This window comes from Marmota marmota, unplaced genomic scaffold (assembly GCF_001458135.2).
Source record: "Marmota marmota marmota unplaced genomic scaffold, marMar, whole genome shotgun sequence".
NCBI classification, from domain to species: Eukaryota; Metazoa; Chordata; class Mammalia; order Rodentia; family Sciuridae; genus Marmota; species Marmota marmota.
In genome coordinates, this window is record NW_025999990.1 from 18,167,310 (window position 1) to 18,186,383 (window position 19,074).

Consider the following 19,074-nt stretch of genomic DNA (forward strand, 5'->3'; position numbering starts at 1 on the left):
CCCCCCCCCCCCCCCAGGGTGGTACTTTCTTCCAATTACACAAAGATGTTAACTGTCCCCCCATTTGAGGGTGGTACTTTCTTCCAATTACACAAAGATGTTGCTCAGGCAGGAGAGGCCCTGCCATCACCAGAGACATTTCAAAATCTCGCCTGATCTCGCCTGTGTGCTTCAGTAGCAGCAGTAGCAGAGTAAGCATCCATTTGGGATGTTTGAGACATCCTAGGAGGACTAGTGTCTGCCTAGAACTCTCCAGAGCCCTGTCCCCTGATGTCAGCAAAGGCCTTCACTAGTGCAGGGCAGGACTGGGTCTCCAAGTGGCACTGACTAGACCAGCACTGGCGATCTTAGCCTCCCATCACAGGGAGGGCTTAGGGGGCCCATGAGGGGTGCTAGGCTTGGGGCACAGCCAGGCCATCTGTAGGCTTGAGGACAAACAGGAAGCCATCCCCTCCTGGGGCTTCCTTTCAGAAGCCAGACACTCAGAATACAAGGCACACAGCCTCGGAACCCTCAGGAGTTGTGTTCAGATGCAGTGGGATGAGATAAGGAACTTCCCTGGCTCTGCTGTAGGGACTCCCCATGCACACCCATGAGCCTTGCAAGCCCCTCTCTGAGGGGCTCCTTATAGAATCCTGGCCAGTGAGGATCACCAGTGTGTATTGATGTTATCCAGGCAGCGGGCTAAGTGCTTTATCCCTACATCTTGGTGACAAGCCTCCAAGGTGGGTTTACACCCATTTACGTGCGAGGAAGTTGGAGTGTACATTCCTGGAGGATCAAGGGTAGAGCTGGGCTCCAAGCAATCTGTCCAGCCTCAGCTGCTTGTCACCCCAACATCCTTGAGCCTGGACTTGGGCGGTGTCGGGATCAGGAGAGCTGGGCCTCCCAGAGGCAGGCTATGTGGCTGAGGTCCACAGCAATGCAGGGCATGCCTGTGCCCCCTGCTGCCTTCACATGCATGCCTCTCTTCATGCCCAACCTTCACCAGGGACCCTAGCCCTGTCATCTTTACCACCTTTGGTGATATGACCCAGGACATGCCACCTGGAGGTGACAGATTAGCTAAGCCTTATTTCCAACCCAGAACAGTAGAGGTCAGAGGGAACTAGTCCAGCCTGCCTTCCCCACTGTGCAGAGACTCTCAGCCTCCATTGACAACCCCCAGGAGGGTAGTTTAGGCAGGGACGGTCTTCCTAAATAGACACCAATTTTTTCCTCAGGATGAGGCTGACAGCCAGACCAGTCATAGGGAGCAGGTTGTACCAGGGCATTCCTACCATGTTGAGGACCCCATCCTGCTGCATGCACATGGACAGTTGTTGCTGACGCCCCAGCCCCGCAGTCCCACGGCATGTCTGGTGGTGTCCAGGCTCCAATGGCCTTTCTTTTACTTTTCCTCACTGCTTTTTGTGAGGTCTAATTTCTGATGTAAATTAATCATTGATTCCCACTGTCCTTGCTTATTGGTATTTTACCCAGTATCTGTTCTACCTGATGCTCCTGCAGAGGACAGCAATGAAGAATAATCGATGACTATTTGCTGTTGCCTGCTTATTTGGAGAGCCCTCCTTCCTCACCACTACTCTTTCATACTAACTACTTTGGGCTGTTACTCTCGATTCTGACAGCCACAACTCTGCCCCTCATTTACACTTGGATTTGACCCTTGCACTAGGTTCTCGGGGTCCCAGGCACACAGGGAAACGTGAGTGGGTTGGTGATCAGGTACCCAGTGAGCCAGGCTCACATCAGGTGCAGACTCTGCCAGGCATCAGTCGCCCGACTCAGAGGCACCCCGGGTAATCTAGCCTGACAGGTGGCAAGAGGGATCCCAAGGCCCCTTAGAAGAGGGATGCTAAAGGGGGCCTTTGTCTCAGAGCTGGCGATTAGGTTGCAGCGCTTTGTGCCAGCAAGTCCAAGGGCGGGAGTGCTTGGTGTGAAAGGACAGAGAAACTTCAAAATCCAAGACCGCAGATCCAGGGAGCCGGCTACATCATTCCTGCAACTTCCAAATCAGGTGGAAGGATCTGTCCACCCAAAGGAGAAATCAAACTGCCATCAGCCAGCTTCCGGCTCTGAGAGGGCTCATAAAAGCTCCTTGAACTATTTTTTGATCCCAGTGCTGCTATTGTTTGCTTCCCTCTGTTTCTCCTGGGCTCACAGTAGAGTTTTGTTAGGGAGATGGCAGGCGAGCACTGGAGCATGTAATGATTGTGAAGTTTAATTCCACCTTGGAAGTACTTTTCTACTGCCTTCACTATGCCTTTCCTGGCCCAATAACCCTGTCTTTCTCTTCCCTCCTCCTTACCTTTCCCCATTTTCTGATTCTCCACAGAACAAAGAGTTCAAGACCCTGTCGGAGCAACTGTCCACGGTCACCTCCATACACACCATGGAGGTGGAGAAGCTGAAGAGGGAGCTGGCACATTACCAGCAGAACCAGGTGGCCGATGCCAGCCTGCAGCTGCAGGAGGAGGTGCAGAGCCTGCGCACGGAGCTGCAGAGAGCCCACTCGGAGCGTAGGGTCCTGGAGGATGCCCACAGCAGGGAGAAGGACGAGCTGAGAAAGGTATGCCTGAGCCAGAAGGGCAGGGCTGGCGACCGGCTGGCCAGTGCAGCACCCCTCAGAGACCATTTCTTCTTCAAGCTGGGAAATCACCATGGCTTTAATGGGGCTCATACCCAAAGACCAGCCATCTTTCTGTGCTTATACAGAAAGTGGCCAGGTTCTGGGTAAGCCAGACAGATGTGCCCATTCACTGAACAAGTGTCGATTGAGCTTCTGCCATTGGCTACACCCTGGTGTCTCTTGAGAGGGATACACAACCTCTGCCTTTACGTATCTCTCTTACAGCCTAGAGTTATTCTCTGGATCTGCTAAGGCCTTAATACTGTTGGCAAGAGAGTTGTTACAGAGATCATGATTGCTCTAGGGCTTAGGGGTAGCTTCTAGATGTCACTTCCCATCCATAAGAGGTCACTGTGCTTTGGGGAATTTGCTCAAGTTTATGTAGTCAGTTCCAGCCTTCCCTGCTGTTTGGTATGCTTCCCCATGAAGTAGACTTCCTAGGATCTCCCCAGCAGCCCCAAACATTAGGACACAAATAATCTCTTCTCTAGTCCCAAGATACCTGTTCCAACCAGGAAAGTCCCAGAGTGCCACTAGAGAGCCCTCTATGGACTTAGGACACAGCTGCTGACTCCCCATCTCTGTAGTGACCTACAGGCCACAGGGAAATAGCACATTACTCACATGCTTAGCACTCATCACTGGAGAAGTCACATTGGGTTGGGAATCTAAGGAGTGGGAGATTCAGTGTTCCTACATTATATTTCAAAATTAGGGCGGATTGAGAGCTGACACAAAGAGAGGGCCCTGGAGCAGGCCTCAGAATACTGACCTCGTCCCTACTTCCTCATGGTCAAGCATGTGCAGGAAACCTCACTGGCCTCTATTACCTGTGTGTATGAAAGTTCTTCCAGATCATCTCTAAGGCTCCCTCTGGACTTGCACTGGCTGATGCTGTGAGGTTGTGTTTGGCTTCTAGAAGGAATAGAGGACCTCAACTCTGTTTTGGAGTCCTTTGTCCTCTGCTACCCTGCCTCCCTTTCTGGCCTCAAACCTCACAGCTGAGAACCGCAGATTCCCATTTGAGATGAAACCTGCAGAGCCAGCTCATGCTGGATTTGTCTACAACATTTTCCCACCCCAGGTATGACTCCTGCACCATCAGCCTTTGCCTTCCCCCCAGATGCCAGGGATTTCCAGGGTCAGAAGTGAGATCCAGATGGGTATTTGGCCCAGAAGAATGTCAGACACAGGGCTTGGCAGTGCAGGCAGCCCACCCTCCTAGTGGGTTGCTTTGAGGCATCACAAAATCCTCTGCCCAGGTAAACCACCTGCCAGCTTACCCACCACGAGGTCTGGAGTGGGCTTCCTCCTTTGGGATGAAGTATGTGGTACCAGGCTACAAGCCAGTAACCGTCAAACCATGGATTGTGCACTTGTGCTCTGCTGATGCTTGGAGCAGATGAGTGGGTAGCCCTTCTGTGTAAATAAAAACAGGAAGGTGGACTCCAAAGGCAAAAAGAAGAGGTCAAGATTAGAACTGGGAACTTGAGATTTGTGACCCTGGGAGGAAAGACGACTCCCTGCACATGCATCTAAGTCAGAGTAGACACCTGAGAGGTCTGTTCACTTCCACAAAACCAAGGTCTCTCCTATCTCTGTCTCCCTGGGTTGCACTGACCCATCATCCCTGCATTCCCTGTTTCCTGCTTAACAGTGCGATGTGGAGACTCCCAGTACTTTTCAAACATCCAGGTCTCCATCCAAAGGGGCATAAACAGTGTATCATGAACATTTTCCTTGGCAGACCAAAATACAGAAAGCAGATTTCTGCCTTCTCTTCTTTAAAAAAAAAAAAATTGCTATTTCCTAGGAGTATATTGGCTTAGGTCTTAAATAAAATTACAGCTTGAAACTGGCAAGAAAGCAAGGATTCTGCAAGGAGAACAATAGGCAAAGAGCAGAGCCCCTTTCTCTGACTCCACACAGAAGCAAAACCTAAGTTGCAAAGACTCAAGACACCACTATGATCCATTAAGTGGATCATCTTTCCAAGGAAGGGGTTGTTGGTGGGGGGCGGCAAAAGTAAGCATTCTTTCTTCTTGAGGGTCTACTACAACTTTTTATTCTGGTGGTTGGGGAAAGGTAGAGGGGCTGATTTGCTTCGTTTCTGTGCCTAGTCAGGGCTTAATATTTTTTAAAGGCTCTGTGTCCAATCTTAACAAATGCTGAATAATCAGACAGTTGGCTTCCTGCTAGAGGTATCCAGGGGCCTGCTCTGCACTGAGCAAGATTGATGAGACCAGCAAAGCACAGTGAGGGAGCCAATGACTGCTGGTGGATGTTTAATTAATGAGTTTGATGTTTCTGTTGGCAGAAGCAGCAAATGTTGTATTGGAACTGGCATCCTGGAACATGTCAGCCCCACCCCGATGGCTTTAACTGGGAAGCCACGTGGCTGCACTGCCTCGGCCTGTGGGGACAACGAATTCATCTGTGTCCTCAGAGCCCAGGGCATCCCCATGTCACAGCCCAGCCTCATCCTTTTCTACTTAAAAAAAAAAATTATTTCTTGGGCCCCTCCACAACATGATCCATACCTATGCCCTTAACCTCCTTCCTGTTTGTCATTTCTTGAAGCCTCCACCAACCCTATGCTGCCTGCTTTTATGCATCTGTGCTGTTTTGTATGACTGCCATTTGGTGTCCCTGATGAAAGGGAGGCTCCCAGGGCTGCCCTTGGTGCACAGGCAGTAGCTCATTATCCAGAACCTGCTCTGAAGGTTGTTTGGTCATAGTGAGGCTTAGCTGGCTGCAAGGTTGTGATGGGTGAAGTGGAGCCACCAGCAGCCAGCTGCCTGACACAGTGGGGCCATTGACATTTGCAGGCCCCGGGCCCTGAGCATTGAGAGTGGTACATTGTATCAGGTCATCAATCACAGGGACATCAGATGTTCTTTGATTACCTTGAGTGGTTCCAGTGTAAGACTGAAGTTTGAGATATTTTTCAGAAGGAAGCGGAGGGATCTGCCTGGGTTATTCTTTACACTACACAGATACAGAGCAGGACTTCTGTGGCAGCTAAGACTCAAAGTTGTACTCTCAGTGGCACAGGGTCCTGATTCATGAGGAGCTAATGGTTATTAGGAAAGGCTCCTAACCCACCTCTGTGGTGTCTCATTCAGCCATCTTTCAGCAGGGGTTTCCTGATTGCCTGTGTTAGGGACTGTTCTACACACTGGGGCAAAATTAATCAAAAAAGGTCCTTCTCATTCCTAGGGAGCTTACATATGGGGGATAAGAGGAGACAGATAGGCGTCAAACCCAGATTATCCATCATGTGCTATAAAGAAAAATAAGAGTGACCTGTGGAGGGAGGAATGTGATTCCTTTGTAATGGCCAAAGATGTCCCCACGGAGATGGCCCTGAGCAAAGAGGGTAAGTTGTGAGGTACAGGTGACAAGTGTATTAGATGCAGAACAGCAAGGAAGAGAAGGGTAGGAGGGGAGGTCAGAGAGGCAGTGGGCCAGACCAGGAAGGACCTTCTGACCTCAGGCAGCATTAGCCCATGAAACCTCCAGACATGTGCAACAGTAGGTTCTTTGAGCTTGGGGATGGGAGATCATCGAGGTGACATCTCCTGGGCTACTGTGAAGGTTTGTGTTTTAGATGTTTTCAAAGTTGCCTCAATGTTCAAAGAACGTTGGTTTTCAATTCCTAGTTGTTTTTAAATTAATGCTGTGAAGCAGGCAGATCGTCCCAGGGAACAAGACTTTCCATTAACCAATTTCCAACTATCCTGACAGCTCACAAAGTAGCCCATCACTTCCTCTGGGCATCCTATACACAGTCAAGGTCCCTCTGCAATGGAGCATGCCATTGGTCAGTACGGAACACAGGTCATTTCCACTAGATGGAACCGGAAGTCTCCATTCCTATGACCACTAGCAAATACCATGGAATTTCATTGCAACAACCTGTGATCTGAGACAAGAATACAATACAAGTGGGGGGGGTGTTATCTCCTGTTTTTGAGCCTCATTTCCTCCCTGTAATGTTTTGTTTGATTCAGGAATGCAGGTCTCTCGGTGAACTTGACTTTCAACAGGTGTTTACTGAGAGCCTGTGTGTGTCAGGTACTGTTCTGCACACTGGGCTTATTTGGAAGAGAAATTTACTCTTGGAGAATGAGCACGTAACTCTTTAGGAGTCTATAGAATTAAAGACTCGTCTCTGCCAAGGGCTGTGCTTGTACAATTTCTTCTTAAGGTAGGTGCAGCATGTGGACAGGCAGGAAGTGGAATGCTCAGAACAGGGGGCCTGCACTCCCGTTGCTGTACAAACAGAGGGTTCATTCTGTAACCTTGTGGGCCCAGGAAGGAGGGGGCTTTTTCCCACAAAAAGGAGCTGGACTTCACTGATGCCAGTCTCTTTGGTCCATCCTAAAAGATGTTCTTGCTGAGTTGCTGCTGCTCCAGCCTGTGTTCTGGTTCACTCTTTGTGTAAACCTTTAGCTCCCAAGGGCTTCTTGTTCTGACAGTCTCATCTTTATGTGATTCTTTTTTTTTTCCCCAGCATCTTCATTCTGTGGTCCTCCAAGCCTGGAGTTTCCTCCCCTGTCCTCAGGATCCAAAGTCCTCCTCTCTTCCTTAGGTTCAGCTCAGCCCCCTCCCCTCCTCCATGCACTCTCTCCTGGTCCCTCTAGCACTCACCTGGTCCCTCCTGCTGTTGAAACCAGTTATGTGAGGCTGACTCTCGATTGTTCATTGCTGTTTCTTCTTTGCCTCCCAAACTGTCAGAAGACAGGTTGCCAAGTGGTTCAGAGCCTAGGGAAACACCCAGACTGCTCAGGGAAAGCCGTGTATACCCCTTCCTGGCTGTGTGTACTTGGTGACTTCTCTAATGCACCTGGGCCTTAGTTTTCTCGAAAGCAAATAATGGGGCTAAGAGTATAGCTCAGTGGTAGAGTACTCGCCTAGCATGCGTGAGACCCTGGGTTCAGACACCACACCATGGAAAAACAACCTACCCCAAAAGTATTCTTAAAAATTAATGCCTAGGATATAGAGGTAGTAGGAGCTCAATAAATGTTGGCTTATTTCCTCGAATCGTTGCTTGGAGATCCATCCTTATACCAGGGCTTCTGAGCCAGGGGTCTGAAACCTGTTGTGACTCTCTGGCCAAATATTTCCCTTTCCTAAAGCAGGGAGAGCCCACCCTTGACTCGTGTAGGTGTCTAACAGCTGTTAGGTCAGCTCACATTTTGTTCAGTACTTCCTGCCCACTCATTTTTTTCTGCTTCTATTCTCTGCTTTAGTTCCATTTCCCATTGATGAGATAACCCAACATTGCATTCATTTAGAATGTTGATGGTTGTTTACATTATACTCAGAATGGGCAAGTAACTCTCTCGCCAGGACTTTGTAGGATTAGAAGTGTCCCTACCAAGAGCCAGGGGCTGTAACTTTCTACTACCTGGGAACAGATGACAGATGAACCTTTCCTGATAGGCATTGTCCACTCAATTGTCAATGGTTTTCCACTAGAAATCTTGCAATTGACTTTTTACAGTTCAAATATTCAATTGAAAAGACAAAAGCATATCACTAGATTTGTATCTGAAGATTCAGTAGCAAAGGCAGTTCTTCAGCAGATGGCTGTGCCATTTGATTCATTTAACTTAATAGGGACTGGATTAGCCTTATAGGTACAAGATGCCGTCCTCCAGGTGTTGCTTCTGATGAGCTATTCCAAATAACCTTAAAGAAGCAGCATTCCAAATAAATCTGCTTGCCAGAGTTAAGACTACTCCTTTGTTCCCCCTTTCCCCCCAAAAGGAATTGCTGCAGAGTAGTGTTTAATGAGTCCTGAAGCCTAGTAAAGGTGCCATCCATCATGCTCAGGGTTATGTTCGTTCTCGTTCTGTGTGGCTGAAGTGTCTTACTCCACCTTGCATCCCTGACAGCCCCAAAAGGGAGCCATTTGGCTGCAAAAGTTCATCCCTACTGCACCTGCCAACAAATTCTCCATATGCTGGCTGACTGGGAAGACAGCCTGGCCCCAACCCAGGGAAATATGGCTAGGGAAGCTTTCTCTGACCTCCCTGGGCATGGAACTGAGTGTGGGATTGTCTCTGCCTGAGGCTCACTAATGATCAGGGGAGTGGACCAGTCTCCAGAGTTCTTTTAGGCAAGAAAGAAAATCCCTTGATGCCACTTTGGTGTATGCCTTAAAATGGCCTGCATTCCTGAATCAAACAAACTCCCCAGAGGAAAAAATGAGGCTCAAAAACAATAGGCAACATACATGACCCTCCCTTACTATGTTCTTGTCTCAGATCACAGGTTGTTGCAATGAAGTTCCATGGTATTTGCTGGTGTTCATAGGGATAGAGATTTCCGGTTCCATCTAGTGGAAATGACCTGTGTTTGGTGCTGACCAATGGCATGCTCCATTGCAGAGGGACCTTGACTCTGTATAGAATACTCAGAGGAAGTGATGGGCTACTTTGTGAGCTGTCAGGATAGTTGGAAATTAGTTAATGGAAAGTCTTGTTCCCTGGGAAGGTCTGCCTGCTTCACAGCATCTGGGAAACCCCAGGCCTTGGCGAAGGCAGGGGGTTCAGCCTTGTTCCTGGTGGATCAGGTCTGGCATCTGACCCTCCTGCCATGGAACAGGACTGGTGTGGTGGGCATTACTCTGCTGCAGGTATTACTTTGTAGAGGCACATATTACGAGGTTTATTCCACAGGGTTTTCAGTTCAATTTTACTTATTTAGGAAAGTGAAGACTGTTTTAATTGTGTGTCAAGCTAATTTAAAGGTGCTCATAAAGTCATTGAGTGGTGAACAGCCTGATGGATAGAAAATTAGGTGGATTTGAAGAGCATTGTTTCCTTCATATGTTTCCTAAATTGAGTTATTTGATGAAACAACCTATTGTAAATGTTTTAGCCAATTATAAACACATTTGTTTTAGAAAAGAAAAAGGGAGACCTTATTGTTGACTGAGGAAAACACAGGCTCTTAATTCTGTCTGCAAGGCTCTTGTGTTCATTCAGCAAGCGTTCAGTGCTGGCAGTGGGGTGGGTTCTGAGGATCTACAGCCTGGTGGTATGGTTGCTTGGTCCATGCTGAGGTCTCTGGTCCAGCTGAGCAGGTGGTCCAGGAATCAGTGCAGTCTGGTGGGAGCTCCGGAGGGATACATGGATTCCATGAGAGTAGGCCCGTGGGCATGGCAGCTCCCCACATCCTCAAGAGATGGGAAGAGGCTTCCCAGAAGAGGATACATGGAATAACTAATGAGAGAAAATTAACCTGTAAAGTATGGGTTCTCTCTGAAACCTGCCGGAGGAACGGGGGAAAGCCCAGGCAGGAAGAAGGGATGGAGATGCTGGGCCTGCTCAGGTGGGGTTAAGAGTAGAAGTTTGTGAGATGGCTTTTCCCCCTTCGCCTTGAAGACATTCTGATTCATGGTCCTTCAGTCCACCCAGCCATGAATTTTCCCACTCCCCCTGCTCCAACCCAGCCTCTGCAACTGGGAGTCCTACGCTTACTCCCCCAAGCCTTTGTTCTGGGACACCCCTCTTATGAGCCTGACAAAGAGCTCCTGTGAAGGCTTCAGGATGTGTCCTTGTCCTCTCCCTTTCCCTGGAATTGCATTACAGGAATGGCTCTCACACAGGAGAAGTTTTGCTGTCAGGGGACACAGAGCAATGTCTGGAGACAGTCTGGTTGTCACAGGTGGGGGGTGGTATTCTGGTATCTAGTGAGTAGGAGCCAGGTTTGCTGCCAAATATCCAGTAATGCACGGGGCAGCCCCCTCCCCCAACAGAGAATTAACAGTGTGAGGCTTAGAAACCTTGCTTTATAGAGATGGTTATATCCCTTATCAGTTACATTACATTTGTGGTCTGTCCCTCCCCCTGCTGGGCACTGAGGGCCATGATTACAAATTTTACTCACCTGGCATCCCCAGCCTCCAGCGAGGCTCCTGACACAGGAAGGCAGGTCAGAAAAATGCCCAAGGCTGAGTGGCATGACCTGTGTCATCCTTAGACCAGAAGTAGGCTGGTGAGCTGTGTGGCACAACTCCTCTACTTGTGCATTCTCAATCTCGGCCACTTCTGTACCTGCCCCCACCACAAAGTCAGGCGAGAGACTAAAGTGCAAAACATCAGTCACATTAATTATCAGACAATAAATTGTCAAAGAAGAGTAACACAGCTGTAACTATGTGCACGTGTCCTTTTTCATTTGATCTCCTGTAGAGAGGAAATATCCCCTTTGCATGACTACTTGAAGGAGCATCCCTGTTTATAGCTGACTGATGAGGAGAGCAGGGCTGCTGGATGTGAGCAGTAGCTCGTAACCTAGGATAGTGTCAGGATGACCTGGATGGCTTTTGATGTGCTCTGACACCTGTCAGTATCATGCCTGTGGCTTGGGGCAGAACCTCCAGAAGTATGTTTCTGAGACTGAGTTGAGGGAACCAGCATCCTTTTAGCTAGTCCTATAAACAAATAGGGACTTGAAAGGCTTGGTAGGTAGTTTTGAGCCATGTTTTGAATGAGATTAAAAACTCTTAGGAAATTTGAAGACATTTGATAGTGTTGACAAAGTGCTTGGAGTTCTTTTTGCAAACCCCTGTCAATACTGTGTATCTTTCTCTCTACGGGGCTTTACAGAACAAACCTAATACAAGGCCACCTGCAGACCCGACAGCTTCTCTGAGGAGGCTGTCTTTTGAGCCCCTGTGGCAGAGAGCCAGTGACCTGGCCCCTGGGCTCCAGACTTGTTAACATCTGGGCAGGGCTGGAGGGTGTAGTAGCTTTTCTTGTCACTCACCTCTTGGTTCCTCGAGTTTATTTTTTTTTTTAAAGCCTGGAGTGGAAGGGAAGAGCTGGGAGGTGTTTCCCTGGTGGGAGTGGGTAGGTCCTTAGAGGTCGGGATGGTCATCTCCACTCCACTCTGCTGTCAGTCATCGCCAAGGTTGCTGTCCCAGGAGGTCACCAGCTCTCCCACTGGGCATGTGCTAGTAATTAAGCATTATTGTTCTGAGGATGTTATTTTTGACACACTTTCTACACAGATGAGGAAGAGTCCTCTGGAAAGTAGCTGGAAATGATCTATACCAGAGAGAGAAGGGTCCTGGATGTGTCCCTCAGCAGAGTATACTGTGCTTAATAGGTTGGTTGGTTTGTGAAATGATTCTTTTGACTGCCTTATTTCAGGTGTATAATTCATTGGTTTTAAATAAATTCACAGTTTTATAACCATCACTATAATGATTTTTCACAATCATTTCTATAGTAATTTTAGAACATTTTCATCACCACAAAAGGCCATTAGCAAGCACATTCCATTTCCCCCAGACCCCCCACCCCCATCCTAGTCAATCCCTAACCTACTTGTCTCTGTAGATTTGCCTCTTCTGGACATTTCATATAAGCAGAATCATGCAATATGTGGTCTTTTTGTGACTGGCATCTTTTACTTAGTATAGATGCAATACTTCATTCTTTATTACTAAATAATTTCATTGTATGGATCGACCATGTTTTGTTCATTAGTTGGTGAACTCTGGGGTTATTTACACTCTTATGAATGTTGCTCTAAAAATCTTTGCAAGTTTTCACGTGGGGTAAGTTTTTCTTTCTTTTGGAGTTATACTTAGGAGTGGAATTTCTAGGTCATGTGACAACTATTTAACCTTGAGGAAGTGCCAGACTATTTTTCCAAAACTGCTATACTTTTAAATTCCCTCCAGAAGTACAAGGGTTCTGATTGCTTCACATCCTTACCAATTCTTATTACTGTATAGAAATTGACTCAAAGACAAACAAGATAAAACTGTAAAACTTTTAAAACATAGGGAGCAAGTCATAGTATAGCCATCCTAGCGTGTGAAGTAGCATCACATTGTGGGTTTGGTTTGCATTTCCCTAATGACAATGAGATCTTTTCAGTTGCTGTTGGCCATTTGTAAGTCTTTGGAGAAGTGTCACCACTTCTCAGCCTTCTAGCTAAGATCAAATATGTAGAAATGTGTGTTCCAGTCCTTTGCCCAATTTTTATACCGGTTTGTCTTTTTATTGTTAAGCTCCAAGTGTTCTTTGTATGTTCATGGCACGAGTCCTATATCGGATATAGGATTTGCAAATGTTTTCTCCCATCTTTTCACTGTCTTGATGTTTAGGGTGCACATAAATTTTGACACTCCAATTTACTCTTTTTCTTTTGATGGTTTTGGTGTTGTATCTAAGAAAACCTTGCCTGATCCAAGGTCACAATGACTTGCTCCCTATGTTTTAAGAGATTTACAGTTTTATCTCGTTTGTCTTTGAGTCAATTTCTATATGTGGTGAGATAGTGGTCCAACATCATTCATTTGCAAGTATAGATATCCATTTTCCCTTGTACCATTTAATGAACAGACTATTCATTCCCTAATAGAATTGTTTGGCACTCTTGTCAAAAATCAATTGACTGTCAACGTCACTGTGACAGTTGTATGTCATTGATCTGCATGTCTTTCCTTATGCCAGCACCACACTCCTGAGTACCATATATTATAGTAAGTTTTAAAATTTAGAAGTGGAATTCCTATAGCTTTGTCTTTCTTTTTCAAGGTATTTTGTCTATTCTGTAGATTTTCCATATGAATTTAGGGTCGGCTTGTTAATTTCTGCAAAGAAGCCAGCTGGGATCTTGATCCTTATGTTGCATTTGTAAATAAATTCGAGGAGTGTTACTATCTTAACAATACTGTCTTTTAATCCACTACCTCCAGGTTTTTCAGTTTATTTAGATCTATAATTTTTTTCAACAGTAATTTACAGTTTCATAACACTTGAGCTTTTTCCTAACTATTTTTGATGCTATTATAAATACATGAGGGATCATTTTTTCCTGTTCTTTCAGAGAGTTGCAGACCTGGAGCAAGAAAATGCTCTCCTGAAAGATGAGAAAGAACAGCTGAATAACCAAATTCTGTGCCAATCTAAAGGTAAGGCCCAAAGCCCTTGAGTTTTGTTTGGATTTTAATCTCTTCCTCTCTGGTTTTCCCCCAAAGACTCCTAGACACTGCAGTGGAGGAAGGGCTTGAATGGGGGTGGGGTGATCTCTAAGTTCATGCTGTGACATTCGGTTTGAAGAGAGCGATGCCAAGCAGCCTCTGCTGTGTGGCCTTGGGCAGCTTCTGGATTTATTTCTATGCAAACTGGTCAGAGGACAGAGCTCACAGGAGGAAGATGCACAGGTGAAGGGCTAAGGCTGGAGCTTGCAGTGAGTGCCCTTGTGCTGTTAACATCTACCTTCAGCATCCACAGTACCTGTTTCTGTTATCTAGTGAGTCATCTGTTAATGGCTGCTCAAGCAGAGGTCTTGGATTAGACCCCAGGTCAACCTCAAGCACCCACCAGCTCCTGGACTGCCATCCACTTGGCTATGGAGGGGCAAAGGGAGCCTATGGACTCCAGTTCTGTCCCCAGATCTGTGTGACCCAGTCCCCGGCCCCCATCCTCAGATTCCTCATCCATATCACCAGGCAGCCGAACCACATGACCTCACAGTGCCATCCGGCATAAAATATTGTAACATGGTTTGTCAATTTCCCCTTAAAAAGCTTCCCTTGCTGTATCAAGCTTGGCCAGGACAAAAGCCCATCTGTGTTGCTTCTTTGACTTTCCTCCTTCCCCAGCCTCACTTTTGGCTTAATCTCCTCCAACCTCCTGCACTCCAGAACCTAAAAAATCAGGAATAGGGAAGGAGCTGGGAAGCAGCTTCGGTTCTGCCAGGAATGCTGCCCTCAGTTGCTGGCAGTTGTCACTGAGAGGCAGGTGGATTGTCCAGGCTCCTCCCGCCCCACCTCCAGGGCAGAGTTGTTTCTTCTCCCTTTTCTGAAGACTTAGGCCAGAGTGATGAGCTTCCCCTGCTTTGCAGTAGGTGAGGAGTTGCGCAGGCCATCAGGAGATGAGCTCGCGCTCGGCTGCCTCTTGACAATAGAAAGCAGGCGACAATGCATGTAAGGGGGTCCACTCAGATGGCAGCACTGCAGCTCAGTGTGCCTTCATTCCAGATGAATTTGCACAAAACTCCGTGAAGGAGAACCTTCTGATGAAGAAAGAGCTGGAGGAGGAGCGTTCCCGGTACCAGAACCTGGTGAAGGAATATTCCCGGTTGGAGCAGAGATACGACAACCTGCGGGATGAGGTGACCATTCTAAAGGCAAGGAGGGCAGTTCTGCAATGCTGGCCCCTCTGTCTCCCCTTTCCAACCTGGCCTTATGGCCCTTGCCCTGGTGCACCTGACCCACCGTGATGCTCAGTACACATGTACGCACACAGCAGGCCCCTGGTGTCTGTACTTGCATGCATGGGAGGAACTGAGCTAGGAGGTTCCTTCCTGAGGATGCTCTTTTTCCAGGGTCAAGGTTTTGTAAAGATCTCAGGAGCTGAGCTAGGTGCTATGGCACATGACTATACTGCCAGTGACTCGGAAGGCTAAGGCAAGAGGATCACAAGTTCAAGGTCAATCTCAGCATCTCAGTGAGACCCTGTCCCAAAATTTTAAAGTGCAGGTGATGGGGTCCTGGGAATGTAGCTCAGTGGTGGGTTCAATCCCCAGTACAAAAAAAAAAAAAAAAATCCCCATCAAATATTGTGTGATGGCTCCTGTTTCTTGTTCTAGGAAGACTCCTATGTTGACACAGTAATGGTGTGGGGGCTTTAACTCGGCTACACTGAAGTGTGTAATAGTATGTGTAGCAGAGAAGCCCATGGGCCTGCTCATGCCTCCTATCTCATGAAAAACAGGGTATGTGAAGCATTTTCATATTTCAGGATTCATCATTCTTTACCCCATATAAACATTCCCTCAAGACATGCATCTCAAGACCAAAAGAGTTAATTGTGTAGAAGCCAGGAAGAGAAGCTGAATAGGAACTTATATAGAAATCTGCAGTCTTCCTCTAAGCTCACTTTTCACTATGAAATCCAAAGCAGATGCCAAAAAAATAAACCCAAATATATTTTTAAATGAGCTGTATAAATGGTAAATCTATTTTTGATTGCTTCTATTCTGATATGCTCCACCATAAACAAGACTGGTGTGCCAGTTGAAGGGAGGGATTGTTTGGGGCAGCCTTCCCCCAGCCCTTTTTATTTATTTCGAGACAAGTTCTTGCTAAGTTGACCAGGCTGACCTTGAATCTGTGATCCTCCTGCCTCAGCTTCCTGACTGTTCTTTTTAAGAGACAGCCTGGGTGTGGGACCCTTTACATATTTTGAGGACAAGACTGGGAATGACGAGTCGTTCCCCAAGGATTGTTCAGAGAAATAGGCCTTGGCATTGTGGGTTTGCCTGCCATTGAGAGACCAAGGAACACAATCCTTCCTGCAGAGCCACGCTGTCTTCTGTCACGTTGATGGCTAGCTAGGTGGATGACTAAGAACTACAGGTGAGGTCTTTTGTGGGAATAGCTCTATTTAGCCATCGTTTTGAGAAACTGTGATACCTATTCGTGCTGACAAATGAAGCAGGAGCAAATCCAAGGCGTGCTGCTTCTTAAGTTAGTTCTTACTAATAAATGAGTTCATTATGACATGTCACATCTCTCTTTCTGAACAGCAAACCCCAGGTCATAGGCGGAACCCATCAAACCAAAGTAGCTTGGAATCTGACTCCAATTACCCCTCCATATCCACATCTGAGATCGGAGACACTGAGGATGCCCTCCAGCAGGTGGAGGTAGGTGAGAGGGTTCTTGGTGGCTCCCCCACCCCAGAGTGAGTGTTTATTACCTGTGGTGCTGCCTAACAGACCAGCTGTTGGTGGTGACCAGAGTGCACTGGGGCTAGTCCTGGAGAAGCAGGATCACTGACTGGGACTGCAGTGGACTTACAGATCACACTCAGCTCGGGGCTAACATGTTCCGTGCTCAGCAGCCTGAACTTCCCTAATTCACTATACAGAAGGAAGGGAGGAAGGTAGATCCCTGGTTCCCCTAACAAAACTGGGGCGGAGAGCTAAAATGACTCACTTAAGAAGGCAAAGTGATTAAAACAGGTACAGTTTATTACCCCTCCCATTTAGTAACAGTGCATATGGTAATATGAATAAGTACAACACAGAATTCTCCCCTCCAACTTGGAAGCTGGGTAACTCAAGAATAGTGTGTGAAACAGAAATGTGCAGGGGTGTCTCTTTGTGCTGATAATAGCTCTTGCCATCTTGAAGTCAAATACCATACAATATGTGTTGTGTGTTTCATTCTATCAAAGATGTATAGGCATATTGATTCCCCTAGTAGGAAGATAATATAAAGCAGGTGGAGGTAGACTTGGGAAAGAGACTGTTACAACTAAGTGTGTTTCCAGCATGTCTGTGTCATGTGGATATAAAAAAATAGTAACAAGCCAGAGAAGGCCTCTGCCCTCATGGAGCTTATCTAGTGGAGAGTTAGACAGTAAATAGTGAAAAGAAAAAATGTGCGATATAATTTCAGGTACCACTAAGTGTTATGAAGAAAAGTGAAAGTTGATAAAGACAGAAAACAATGGAATAGAGGGTGGAGGGAGGGAAGATATCCTCAGCAGAAAGTCTTCTGGCTGTTGTACAGTTCTGCGGAGCTTGCTATGTGCACTTGGTGAGCCTTTAATAAATGCTGGCTTAAGGCCATTGGCTTTGCTCTTGGGGGGCTCTCAGTCTAGGTCACTGGGAGTTCCATTTGGACTGAGCTGCTGGTGCACTGCCCAGTTTGTGTTTGCCTGTTTCCACACAGAAGCACTGCCATCCCCAGGTCTGCATTCTCCAAGGAAGCAAGACCTATCCAGTGACAGCTAAGCATAGAGTGCTTATTAAATGAGGGTGGAACCAGATCATATTGTCATGCATTCACATATGTGTACTTAAAAACAGTCTGTATTCATACACATTACCCAGTCACATGTCTGTACACACAAACCTACACATAACAGAACCCTGGAGGGCAAATCTAGGCATGAATCTGACAGGGGAAAAAAATCTAGGAAATTGATGCTTTAAGATCTTTTTGAGTTCCATGGCAGGGCTCCATTTCAAGATGCAATCCTTGGGTGTTACTGGGGATGCTTTGGCTATGAAATTTTAAGCTCCATAGGGTCTTCTCATCTTCTTTGTTTATTCCTGCCTCTTCTCAGAAAGATTAATTTTACTGAAAGTAAGAGACAGTTAAAACCCCGTTAAGCCATTCATACCATCCCTATTTAAGGAACAAGTGATTATGCTACCTTTGCATGGTCAGGATACCATGGCCATTAAACATGTTACTGGGCAGGCAGTGCCTCTAATACTGTTTATGCTAGAGGTGATGTTTTTGGTAAACAGGCAGGGTTGGTGTTTGCAGAGTTCTTTAAGTCTCTACTAAGCTATAAAAAGCCCTAATTCTAATAAAAATAATATGCAAAAGTAGTCTTAAAATGTCTGAATTCATGATAGCTAAGGCCCAAACTGGGCTACCCTATTTACTGCCATCTGTTCTCTAACCCAAAATGATGTTTAAAAAAAAAAAAAAAAAAAAAGTCTCATTTTCTACTTAGTCAACTAGGACTAATAATCGTAACCATTGGTATCAACCAACCCCACCTAGCATTTCTTCATATCTGCACCCATGCATTTATATGCTCTGGCTCAATCATCTACAACCTAAACGACGTGTTGGTTCCATTTCAAGATGCAATCCAGTGGTGGCCGACAGCATATTTACAATGATTAGTAAAGACATCGATTCTTCATCAGGAAGCATGATATCCTGAGTTTTATGGTTCACTTTCCAGGAGTGAACTCTTTTAGCTTCCAAAGAAAATGAATGTATCTCTATCTGTTTGTTCTTAAAATATGGGATTGGTCATTTTAAGTGGCCAACACAGGAGAAATGTAAATGGCTGAGACTCGGATGTTAATCTAGACAGAAAATGAGCCTGGAGCACCAACTGTGATATGAGCAATGCTGGTTGGTTGGCGTCGACTTTGTATTTCAGGCACAATTAGTGTTTGGGAGGAGCAAGGAGACAGGTGGCTGATAGGTGCTGTGTACTCCCAAAGGCGCTTGGGCCATGAAAGCCTCTTTTCCTTGCTCCCTTCTTCCTTTACAGGAAATTGGCGTGGAGAAGGCAGCCATGGACATGACAGTGTTCCTGAAGCTGCAGAAGAGGGTGCGGGAGCTCGAGCAGGAGAGGAAGAAGCTGCAGGTGCAGCTGGAGAAGAGGGAGCAGGACAGCAAGAAAGTCCAGGTGTGTGGCAGAACTAGTGCGACCCACCTCACACCTACCAGAGCTCAGGTGGCAGGTGTGAGATGTGTGGGATCATGTCGGGGCTGAGTTTCAGGGTACATTCCCTCTGTGCTGGAGTCACACTGAGTCTCCTCTACCAGTGCCCATGCCACCCAGCTGGGCAGGATGCACTACCCCAGGGTCCCCAGGGCAAAGGCTTTCCACTGGGAAGCTGCAGGGGGATCTGGCATT

General features: G+C 46.8%; 1 protein-coding gene across 6 annotated transcripts in view; it reads left to right on the forward strand.

The window, feature by feature from the left end:
- Positions 1 to 19,074, forward strand: part of Myo5b (myosin VB) — a 302,556-nt gene that overhangs the window by 241,705 nt on the left and 41,777 nt on the right. For 4 of the 6 annotated variants that reach the window (XM_048806229.1, XM_015482386.2, XM_048806232.1 and 1 more), the window contains 5 exons: positions 2,339 to 2,572; positions 13,496 to 13,580; positions 14,652 to 14,800; positions 16,202 to 16,321; positions 18,706 to 18,843. In XM_048806229.1, coding sequence (XP_048662186.1) covers positions 2,339 to 2,572; positions 13,496 to 13,580; positions 14,652 to 14,800; positions 16,202 to 16,321; positions 18,706 to 18,843 — 726 coding nt within the window. The remainder of the gene's footprint in view (positions 1 to 2,338; positions 2,573 to 13,495; positions 13,581 to 14,651; positions 14,801 to 16,201; positions 16,322 to 18,705; positions 18,844 to 19,074) is intronic. The other 2 variants (XM_048806230.1, XM_048806231.1) reach the window with 1 other exon arrangement.